The sequence below is a fragment of the Convolutriloba macropyga genome, chromosome 7 (assembly GCF_964194025.1).
Source record: "Convolutriloba macropyga chromosome 7, txConMacr16.3, whole genome shotgun sequence".
Taxonomy (NCBI): Eukaryota; Metazoa; Xenacoelomorpha; order Acoela; family Convolutidae; genus Convolutriloba; species Convolutriloba macropyga.
In genome coordinates, this window is record NC_134474.1 from 1,889,481 (window position 1) to 1,902,052 (window position 12,572).

General features: G+C 34.1%; 1 protein-coding gene across 1 annotated transcript in view; it reads right to left on the reverse strand.

Moving 5' to 3' along the window:
- LOC142342394 (uncharacterized) overlaps positions 1-12,572 on the reverse strand; it is a 44,887-nt gene that overhangs the window by 25,260 nt on the left and 7,055 nt on the right. Inside the window, exons 2-5 of the mRNA XM_075393710.1 lie at positions 10,491-10,840; positions 7,057-7,221; positions 4,230-4,422; positions 3,633-3,792 (exon numbers count right to left, since the gene is read on the reverse strand). Of these exons, the coding sequence (XP_075249825.1) occupies positions 3,633-3,792; positions 4,230-4,422; positions 7,057-7,221; positions 10,491-10,840 (868 nt within the window). The remainder of the gene's footprint in view (positions 1-3,632; positions 3,793-4,229; positions 4,423-7,056; positions 7,222-10,490; positions 10,841-12,572) is intronic.

Below are 12,572 nucleotides of genomic sequence, written 5' to 3' on the forward strand. Positions count from 1 at the left end.
TAATCCGGTCCAAAAAAGCGAAAAAAACAGTAAAAATCAAAGAAAAATTGCCGCATGTGAACAAAAAACCACTAGCGAGAAAGCGAATCAAACACCGTTTTCTCGCTCTACTTTAAATTTAGAGCAAAAAAATTTACGCCGCATAACCACTCGGTTTTTTCGCTCCACTTCCTGTTTCGGAGTGACCAAAATCACTACTCCAATTTGACTTCAAAAATCATGAAAATGTGTGAACAGATCTTAAAAAAAAAGACAGCGCCCCAATACAATTCAAATTCATTGAATTGTAAAAACCAAGAGCACCGCAATATAGCTTCGCTCAGCTTACAGCTTCGCAGCTATAATAAACTACTGATGCTGATGCTAATTGTCCCGACCCTCTTGAGGGGGGAAGAACTATATACTAAAATGGTTTTTTTGTTCAGTCAATTTTGACCGATCGATATATTCATCATATAGAGTTGTGAGTGGCATCATTGAAAAGCTCCTCCAGCGTAGAATTTGAAACTGAAAAGAATTTTTTGAATTTAATATTTTACAGGGACTTATGGAGGATTGAAGTTTTGTGAATAATAGACGAATTTCCGTTGTTTTTATTCACATTTTCCGGAATTTCGCCTAAAATTTCGTCAATTTCGCTAAAAATTGTAAAAATTATTAACAAAGGTACTGTTTATTTTGTTTTTAGACACAAAAAAAGTTTTTTTGACTATTTTGATTAAATTTTTCTGGCTAAAAGTTTTAAATTTTTGGCTACGCACTTCAAAATTCAGCCATTTTCATCAAAAATTGTCCGAAATAGGCTTCTTTAGTCCATTTTGATTAAATTGGCCGGATGTACACACCCCAAAAACAAATAACACAACCTTTGTAAACTACAAAGAGAGCTAGTCTTACTTCAAATTCCATTGAGAGTAGTCTAGAATCAAAAATTTGCCGTTTTTCGCTAACTTTACTCTATGATTATCAAAAACGCAGCATTTATTTTTGATCTTTTAACTAACAAATTAACTAGATCTAAAACATTAGAAGCAATTGAGTTTTCTAAATGGACAACCAGCAATAGCGGGGCTGGTTTTGGTTCAATCTCTGACTGTTACGATCGAAAAAATATTTCGGATTGTAATCAGTCGGTCTTTTTTTATTTTATTTCAATTAAACAGTGGCTTATTGAAATTTGCCACTATTTTTCTCTTAATGCGGTCAGCTTGTGGCTTAGTGTCAGCAAACAAAGAATGCTTCTTCTTCCTCTTCTTTCTGTTAAAAAAAGTATTTTTTTGCTGTACGCTGTATTATGCGTTAAGTTATGGTTTTTTGGCTTTGATACTACTGGATTTCACAATTTTTTTTGGTTTTCAGGTATTGGCCAAAGTTTCAGGTTATTTTCTCGTTTAGACACATTATCACATTATTGACAGTTCAAAAATCAAATTATTGGCGTTCAAAATAAGGCACATTTGAGCATATCAAAGTCTTGAACGGCATAGATTATGGTTTCAACGACTTCGACATCCCTTTCTCGAAGAGTTTAATTTAATTTTTTTATAAGTGTCTTTCACTGTCGTTTTTACTTTGTCTTTGTAGTCGTATGAATATTAGCTGGATAATGACATTACTTCTTGGCATTTTTTGAAGGAATAATTGAGCCGGTATTCTGAATTGAGTAGACAGCTGATGACTTTCACGACTTTGAAAACAATTGTTTTCAAAAATGAAAAGAAACTCTTTTTAACGTTGTTTATCTTCGTTTCTCGTATTATATATATATTTGTTTCGTAGTCTCGTTAAACACAGGTCACATATAACATAATTGTTGTCAAGGAAAGTCGCAAGTTACAAATTCCAATCTTTTATAACGAATTCGTTATGATATTACTGGCTTCGACACGGGTTTTCGCACAAATTGTATTTTTCTAATTTTCTTTTCTCTTTATATGTAACGTTCCTTTGTAAACTTAAAACATATTTTGAGTTCCTACAGGTCTCAAGCGCTTCCTTTGGACGAGTAGACGAACCTAATTATCTATTTTTTTTATTTTGTAGCTAATGGCTTTCATGACTTATTTGTAGCTAGTGGCTTTCATGAAAATTATTGTTTTCGAAAAAAAATTTTAATAAATTTTGCAATTTTTCCTATTTTTGGTCTAATTTTTACCTCATCTCTTTAAATAGAAAGCCTATAACACATTCGTGGAATTTGAGGAAGGATCAATTGAATATTTTTTTAGGGGCCAAAAATGACTTTACGGCTGCGACAGCGTTTTCTCGCAAGTTTCAATTGAAATTTTTGTAGTCTCGATTTGTTGTTCTTTTGGAACCAAAAATCGTTAATGACAGGTCTTAAAATACTCCTGTAACGGCGCATGTAATCATAAACATAATGGATGTTTTCAATTGCCATCGAAGGGTTTTCCTTTGAATTAAATGTTTTTAATAAATATCAGACAATTTTTTTTATCTTTGCTGTTTTTTGTTCTTTTTGTCTATGTGATACGTAGTCAAGTTAATTACAGGTCCAATATTATATCCTTGTTGTCGAGGATAGGTGCAAGTGAACAAAATCTTTTGTTTTTTTTTAAAGATTTCGTTTTGAATTTACTGGCTTTGACAGGGATTTTTTGCACAAAAAAAAACTAATTTTTGATTTTTGTCTATAATCAAGGTTCTTTTTCTAGACATAAAACATATTCTGAAATTTTGCAGGTCTCAAGCGCTTCTCTTGAACAAATAGACAAACCTATTTCATTATTCCATTTTGTAGCTAATGGCTTTCATGAATTTGAAAATAATTGTTTTCGAAAAAAAAGCGTTTATTAATTTTGCTCTTTTTCTTTTTTATGTTCTACCTGTTACCTCTTCTCACTAAAGAAAACCATCTATACCACAATTTGGCGTTTGTGAAGGGCTCGATTGAAAAATGTTGGGGTTCAAAATATGGCTTTAAGGCTTCGACAGCGTTTTTTTGCAGGTTTCAATTGACTTTTTTTGTCGTCTCTGTTTGGTGCTCATTTCAGGTCTTAAGGAATTGCTATAGAAGCGTTTGTGATCATAAACATATTGGATGATTCCAACTGCCATCTAATGGTTTTCCTTACATTGAAATTTTTTGTTTTTAGAAATAAAGCGTTTTTTTATCTTTGCTGTTTTTTTTTGTTCATTTTTTGTCTAAAGATTACCGAGCCTTTTTATAGAGTGGTACCATATCTTTTCTAGTAAAGTACAAGTTTGTCTAGTTTCAGTTTTATCCGACAATATTTTGAGCTTCTGAAAGTTTTTTTTTTAATGAACATAAAGTTTTGGATGTAATTAATGTTTGTTGTTTTTGTTGATTGATTTTGTTGCTCGTCTTGACTTGCTTTCTTAATAATGGCTGATCTCATCAATGTAATGCGGCATTTTTGCTCCACTGAGTTATTTGCATTTGAGGCTATCTTTCTTCAAACACATTTTTTAAAAAAATATATTTGAATTTTTGGGGTTTTCTAACTGTTCTTATTTTGTAGACATTTATGCCAAAAATGTGGATGAGCGGGGTCGGAACTTGATGTGCAAACGCACATTACCGAGCCTCCTTGTTATGTTCTTTATAGTCAAAAATTGAATATAAATTCGTCTCTTTCAAATAAAGAGACCTTGTGTTCTGAGATCGTCGAAGACAGTGGGATCCCACGTGAAACTGAATGTGTTGATGTATCTCTTGGCAGAGAACCCTGGTCTCATCTGTCTCTCGTCCCTCTTGTGTCTCTCTGGTCTGATCTTCAAACTGAACTCCACCTCACCTTCATCTTCAGCCTGTAACAGAACAAAATATGGACACATTTTTTTCAGAAATTTAATAATTTTTGGGCATGGAAATTTTCGTGACATCACACCAGTTGCTTCTGATGATATTATATCAATTATCATATGTATTACAAATGTGAGTATTGTGCTAGACGATATTATCCTGCTCATGTACAAACTTTCCTTCGTAAAAATTTGCCTATGACCATAGATTATCCTGCGATTTTCAAAGCTTTCACGCGGCTTTATTTCGAACTTACACTCCCTTCGGCATCAACCTGGGTAGATATTAAAAAGAAGAAATCTCTCAATGTATCGGTTTTGAATATTTTTTGATGAGTGTTTATAAATGAGGTTAGTGACCTTATCTATACAGCATGTAACAAAAGACATTAAGACCTGATATTCCGGAATATTTCGAAATTACAGAAGGTATTCAAAGTGACCTTTCCGAATGACAAGATTGACCGATAGAGGTCACCACATGTTTTGAGTTCCTCATCTTCGTCTTGTTTCTCTTCTTCGTGGTAGTCATAGTCCATCTCATGGTACTCGTCAAGTGATGACATCACAACACCTCCCCTGTCCCCTCTGAGTTGATGATGTTTACTCACACGCGCACTGTGAGACTTGAAGGGCCTATAATGCGGGAATATGGTCAAAATAAAGTTCAGAGCTTAAAGTATCCTAAACCTTTACAGCTTTTCCTTTTTTGTTTGTGGAAAAAATATCGACCACCGCGATAGTGCTATTGAGAATTCCATATTACCATATGGAATATCTCCCAAGGATTATCAATTTGCGATCAACCAGCCGCAGTCGAAAAAGGTTAATCTCGAAAGATTAGGTTTTCGTCAACTCTTAACTGCAGGTTGCAAACTTTATACTTACCTTTTTATTAAAATTAAATTTCACAGTATAATTTTAAGGGATATGAAAAAAATTACAGCTTTAAAAAGCTCCTAAAAAGCCCAGGTCGAGGTCCAGACCAAAATTGAGCTGTGATCATACTTTCCAGATCAAAAGAACCTCTGATCAGACTTTCCAGACAAAATGACCTCTGATCAGACTTTCCAGACAAAATGACCTCTGATCAGACTTTCCAGACAAAATGACCTCTGATCAGACTTGCCAGACAAAATGACCTCTGATCAGACTTACCAGACCAAGATAACTTCTGATCAGACCCCACCCAGACTATTGTCCTGACTTTAATGCGCTTATGGTCACAATCAAATTCAGACAGTTGTCCAGGCAATAAACAGACTATGATCAGACCTTTCAGAGCGAACTGACCTCTGATCAGATTTTCCAGACAGAAGAGACCTCTGATCCAAGACTATACTTAAACACGAACGAGACTTTAAGTTTCGTTATAAAGTATGCATTTCATAAAGACGGATGTCTCCAGCGGAAAATTCAATGAAGTCAATTCCAAATCGAAAGTATTTTTGTGAAATAAAAGAATTACCGAAATTTTCCAGTTGAAAACGTTTCATGCCATTGTTTAACTTTACCGGCACCATAGATGAAGTCTGACAGTTATTTATAAGAGACGTCTGAATCTACAGTTGCTTTTCCTTTTTATAAAGGGACCGACCACTGGTTAGAAGTTGGACTCCGATCGAAAAGTAAGTGGTTGGAGTCCTGATCGTTCTGATTGGAAGCAAGGTACTGAAAATGAGTCTCTGGTCAGAAAAGATATTTTTTCTTTCTCTCGTGGCTGAGCCATAACCACCAACTCATTAGAAAAGAAGCAAAAATACAACCTGGTCAGACTTTTCAAACCGAAGTGACCTCTGAAAAGACAGAACCCAGACCATGGTCCAGACTATAAAGACTATGATCAGACATTTCAGACCAAATTGACCTCTGATCAGACCGAACCCAGAGCATGGTCCAGACTATTGAGCGCTTGAACCGCTGTCCGGAGCATTTAAGTTCAGTCTGGGAACACACGGGTGTGCGCTCGACTTGGTCTGATCATAGCTCAATTCAGGTCTGGACCTGAACCTGGGAGTGGACTTTTAAATTATTCTCACTTCTCGAGAAATTTTCACATTCTACCTTTTCGTGTTTCCATTACGCTTATGTGTTCTCTATTCAGATAATTTACGAAACGACCTTTTTGTCAAATGAGAATTAAAATACAGTGGAGCAGATCCAAAGAAAACATCAGTGGAGTTTTCTTGAAATTGAACTTTTCGAAAAAAAAATAAAAAGAAGTTTATTCATCGGAGTGCTTATAGTCCAATATTAATGATTCCATGATAAAATCTGCTTCTGATTGCAAATATAAGAATTATTTCAAAATACGAGACTGTTTTGGGAGCACTTTCATTTAATTACTTCAGTTCTCAATTACACTTTTGAAGTCATCTGCTGTTAATAGAAAAGGAATTTGAAATCTAGCAACAACTGATTAATGCGCTGAAATTGGGTTTTAGCTGCAGATCAAAATCAGCTCAAACGTTTTAGTGCCCTTTGTTTTCTTTGATAATGACCAAAATGTTGCTTGTAGATTTTTTCAGCATGGAACATAATGAATTACTGTTCCTAACAATCTCATACATTGATGGACTGTTCGCTATCGTTGTTTAATCTTACAACAGAACATTTTTTAAAATTCAGCGAAAAATTAAACTTCTCTGTCTCATTCCTTAAACATTCATTCCTAACAATTAGAATACAAAATGAGAGCATTTCATGCATTCTTTTTGCTGCGTAGATAAAAAGATAAAAAGCATTTTTTCCAAAGGTGTTATTGAAAGGAGATGATTGAATGTTTTTTCAGTTCGATCAGTTCTACACTATGATTTATGAAATTAATGTTGTTAGTTCTGACTATTAATGATTAATGATAACTGATGATTTAATAGGTCAGATCAGTCCTTTGGTTCGGGGAAGCACAGCCGATTCCAATCTCTCTTATTCATTTCTGCTGTTCCAACTCAAAAATTTCTCCAGAAATTCAGCCTTTAATTTCGATACTTTAATGCCTTTCTTCCACTTTTTTACGCCTAAAATTGACGGTGAATTAACGGCAAAGAAAACTCTTGTCTCTTTTACAATATTTAAAAAAAAAACCAAGAAAAAACTTCTTTAAAAAACTTTCTTTAAAAAAACTCGAAAAAACTTTAAAAAATTTTCTTCAAGTCTTCACCGGGTATTTTGTATTTTTTGTTTCATCTATTTCGGTGAGATCAAATTGAACTCAATTGACCTTCGTCTCTCTTTTAAAATTATCAATGCTATTTGTTTGTTTTTCCTGACTTGATTTGTTGTTGTTGATGATGATGATGTTGAGAGTAGTCTTCTGATGCGAATGTGGACATGAATCCTCCCCCCTCATACTTCTCTGCAAAGTCCTCAGAGTACAGCACCAGATGTCCCTTCCGAGTAGAGAAGGTCCGTTTTACTGATGCACTCCAGGGTTGCCTAAGCAGATTAATGATGAAAATGTACAATTAAAATTAAAACGGATAAAGATGAACAATATAGAGCAAGTTCTTAATAAATATTAAAATTAAAACTTTTGAGAGAATTTTTAAGCCAAAATTGATATGATAATATGAATGACAGTTTTTTTTCTAGGCTCAAAAATTTGATTTGGGTCATCTATATGCTTGCTTACTTTGTTGGAAACGATGATGGAGTGCGCGCAATTAAAAAGCTGAATGCATGTAACACAAGTCTTTTAACATAGCTCTAGCTTTGTTTAAAAAAAGCTAGTGGTATTTACCTTTTTGCAAAAAGATCAAATGATTTTCCTTTCTTTGTTGATAACAATGAGTTGGAAAAACGCAATAAAAAACTGCCAAATTTTGAGAATTTATAGAATTCTCTAAAGGGAACGGTTCAAGAAATTGAAAACTGAAGATCTTCAGCAGAAGTTCTGATAACTACAGATTTACTAGTGCAGAGTATTCAGCAAAACCTATACAGTGATTAAAATTTTTTTGTTATGACTTGAAACCACTGATCAGAGGAAACGAATGAGGAAAAAACAGAAAAAGTTTGCAAATTTCTCTTTTTTGTCGATACTTCATTCTTAGCATTGAGCATACAAATTCTCACAGTGCGGTACACCTCAAATCATCAAATAATTTTTGTATTAAAATGTTTTCAAATAAAGAAAGGTTAAAGAAGTTGAAGCTCTAGCTTCACCTTGCAATGCACATATAAGGATAAAACTCAAAATACAAAACAGTTTTTTTCTCAAATCTTAAATATTCAAAGTTGGTCGGAAATATTGGAACAAAAATAATTTATCAATTTTTCATCTAGGAATTTCGAAGAATTTAAAAATTTGTTTTTATAATATTCATCTAACAAACTTGTTAAAAAAAGTATTTTCAAATTTTTTCAACTTCATTGGCCCCCTTGTGACAAGCACACTGAGTGCAAATGTTTAATTTCACTAATTTTATCTGGGAGAGAAAAATTGGTTCCTATACCATCGTGCTTAAGAAAATTTTAAAAAAACGATTTGCTAAAAAAATGCATAAATGCAAAAAGGCTCAAATTTTGGTTGATTTTTACAGATTCAATAGATTTTTTCATTCTCTACGCTATCTTGAAACTGAACCCAAAAACTCCTCGTAGCTCCAGAAAAGAGCACAATTCCAATGAACCATACGAAAAATAGGATGCGAAATGTTGCGAAATTACTTTGCTCAAATATCTTAAGACAGTACAAATGCGTGTTGATGAAGTGTCAATTTGACCCTAAAGAATGGATGATATCTTTAAAGGTTAATTATTGGACTGTAAGGTGTTTTTTGGCCGTACGTATTAGATAATTTGGAGTTGAAACGGATTAAAATCCCCAATATATATTTTGTATATTGTTGGCGATTTAACAAGTTTTTTTGAAGTTGATTTTTGCATTTGCAATGCTTTTGAACTAACGTGTTGTCTCCTGTGTTTGTCCATCCACTAAAAAATCGAGGAAGAATTAGGCATAAATTGTCCCAGAATTCAAAAGCACAGGTCAAGATGTCAGCCCCAAAAATGTATGAATATCGGCGAATGGATGAAAAAATACAGTTCATAAACCTCAAAGGCAGTGAAAACAATTTTTTTATTTATAAAAAGCGCAAATCTTACAGAATTGCTAGAAAGTTATCATTGAAAAGCTAGAAAGTTATCATTTTTAAAGGGAAATGTTCCGTTCTAAAAGGCAATTTTTTTTTTCAATTCGTTCGCTATCTCTCGGCAGCGGTGAGATATTTTTTGAACCTCTGAGTTGCGAACAACATTTTTTACATCAAAGGCATCCTATTTTTACCAAAAAAGCAAATACTATCACAATGAATTGGAATCTAAATGAAAAACAAATGGAATTATAGTATTATTATTTTTCTGGTACAGCAGTCGACGAAGATGTGACTGACCTTCTGTTGACCAGTGGTTCCCCAGTTTTAGACCTCGATATTTTAAAAGACTTAATTCTAGTAGCAGGTCCAATATTGACTATAAATAAAACGTCCAGTTGTTAGTTAAAGTCGAGGTAAAGTCAACCGAACCGTGGTGTCGCAGGATTTTCTTGCAAAAATTTCAATGAAAGCGCTGAAAGAAAAGCTTTCAAACTTTGCAGCTTTATTAGCATTCACCACTAAAACATGTGGGCGCTGTGAGGTGAAAAATATTTATTTTCACCACAAAGCTTGCGTTACTTCTCTACAAAATCTGGACCCGGGAAAAAAGACATGATAAGACCTTTACGCCAGCCTAGACATTACGACGCAGAGGTATACCCCAAAATTTCCGCCTAAGCAAAATTGGCTCGAAAATTAGATACATACAATGAACGAAATTAGGAGACATTCTTTGTATCTTACTTTTCGCAATTTTGCAAAATAAAAGAAAATTCGGTGCGAAAAGTAGGCAACAAATCTTGTAGCACGTTTTCGCTCAATTTAGATATCTATTATTCGCGCGCATTTTGAGCATACAATAAGCACTTTACTAAGGATTTAATTGAAGCTTTCAAAGCTTTAAAGTGCTTGAAATACATGCAACCACAAAAACTGATTTTTGTCCGAAAAATTCCTCGCACATCAAAGGCTTTATATATCAATGTGGGACTGGCCAATTTTAATAAGTACTAACAAATAGTACTAATAAGTAGTAATAAGTAGTAATAAAGTACTTAAAGTACTATAAGTAGAAATAAAGTAGTAATAAAGTACTACTAGTTGTAATAAGTTAGGCTTTATTAAATAAGTAGTAATTATGTTAAGCTTAATTGCGGATTATATGCGAAATCGAGCTACATTGCGTGCAAAACATCGATACATAAATGGAGCAGATGAGTGATACAAGCCGTGCGAAAAATAGGTTATCAAGTTTGTACTTGTTTTTCGCGGCACTTTTGCGAACACGGGATTCTAATTTCCCTTCCATTTTGCCGGTTTCTGCTAAAGTAGCTATTTTCCGCAATATTGTTCCACTTTCAATGTATTAACACAGTAGAAATGCACACGAGATACACGCATCGGGCATATCTACCCGTGACAATTTGGATATACATCTACGTCGTAATAGAAAACACAAAGTTCGGTCAAAGTTGCATACAAAACTTTCGATCAAATTTTAATGGGATACAGAACTTTAATACTACTAAATAATGATTTCTCGTCCTTTTCACGAGTCGAGCTCTAAATCAAAATTGATATGCGATTGAAGCAAGTGCAATAAAAAACCTGGTCGGATAATTTTTCATCAGTTCATCTTGTTTTTGTTTTTCCTCAGTCGCCGTTTCTTGACTTGCATCTTGCTGTTTTTGTTTACTCTCTTGACTTTTATCAGCCACATGACTTTTCTGATCAACTCCACCAATATCCCCTCCACCTGTCGACTTTTTCGCAATTGGGGGGAGGGGCTGCAGTATCTGAGATTGCAATAAATGTCCCCCTCCCGTCTTGTTCACTCCGAGACCAGATCCCGCCCCTGGTACGGCCCAGAGGGCTTCATCTTTTCCTGATTGCAGTTGTTGGGAGTGAAGAGATCCCTTCGGAACTGAAACCCGACGACCACCAACGCTTAGCCAGTCCTAAAAACAGACTTCAAGATCTAGACGCAATGAAAAGAACCAATAGAGGCCGGGGCGGATGAGCAAACGTTTTTTGGGAGGAGACATATTAGAGAAAGAACTTTCGGAGGTTGGGGTTCTGAATAACCGATGGAAAGTTTTTTATAGCAATTATCTGTAGAACACGCGGCTTCGACGCGATTTTGTAGCATAGTATTTTTGTTGGAGTATATTTTAACCAGGGTACAAGTAAGCCTTATTTGTCTTACTTAGTAGCAGAATAATTCTCAGATTAACCATTATATTTCAGAAGTAGGAAAATACCAACGAAAAATGAAGAAAAAACTATTTCGTGGTTCATCATCGTTAATTGATGAAGAGAATCATTTCTAATCTCGACACAAAAATTTGCCTCTTCAGTTTTTGAGTTGAAACCATTTTTTTGATGAGGGAGTAAGTTTCCGAAAGTAAGTTTTGAAAAAACTTCTGAAAAGTTGGAAAGAAAACGTAAATAACTTAAATCAAGACTGTCAGAATATTCTCACAGATAGATTGTAAAATATTTTGAAAATTGTTTTGGTTTTTCATGATGAAACTCTCCGATAAAAATAAGCTGGTCCTAGCATAAAAAACGAGGTGGCCTATTCCATCGGTACGCAATAAAAACTTTTCATGGAAAACAAAAAAGGAAAAGTATCATCTAAGCTGAACATAACTAAAATTTTGATAGAGAAGCATTTTAAAGTCCAAATATGCATTTCCTCAAAATGAAGTTTTGCTGAACCCTGGATACTCTGGACTACTTAACAGTAAACCAAAAAATTTCAAACTTTCAACCAACAATTTAAACAAAAGTTCTGTTTCAAACTCAAGCACACTGGAAGCTCCAAATTTATTACTCGGTACACGAAATGTAAAGTTGGTCCTTATCATTAACTTATTCTGTTTTCAGAGGAACAAATTTTGTGGCGGCTGCTTGGATATTAGCTCTCATAACTAACAATTATTTCACTTCCAATGTTCACATCCTGAATAATCGCAGAAATTCACATGACGGTCCTTTGTACTGAAAAATGAGCAAATTGTCCCTTATTTTTTAAAATTTGTGTCAAATATGCCTCGGCGATTAATAGGCATTTCTTATAAATCCGTAATTAGTTACAAGCCTAATTTCTTTTAGAATAAAAGATGTGCTTGATTGCTCTGAAAAACTACACTGCAACTCGAAAAAAGATAGCGACATTTATTTTATAAAGGAAAAGTTCAGACTATACGTGGTGTTACAAACAACTGCTCACTCTGTTCAGCACCCAATTAAAAGGGGTACAAAATACTTCACGATTCATAATTTTTATCAAATGTAAAAAAACGATAACGATGAGGAAGCTTGTATTCTGGCGAAATAATCTGAGGTTTTGCCACTAAAAAGTTGAAGATTTTGTAAACTCTGGTTTGGATGAAAATTTGAGACGAAAAAACCGAACAGAAAAAATCTGTACCATAGTTTTCTGCGACAAGTTTCTAGTTTTAGCTTGCAATTTTCATACAAACAGCAGAGTATTTTTCCAAAAAGAAAAAAAAACAATTGCACTAATTTTTTCCCTTAGAAATTTAAAGAAAGCTGTCAGAGAAAAGGACTATGATCAGTGCATATTCTATAGGCTATTATTATCAAAAGCAAATGAAAAACAGTTATCAATAGAGACAGATAATTATAGATAAATTGATTATTACGTCGCCAATCCTACAAAAT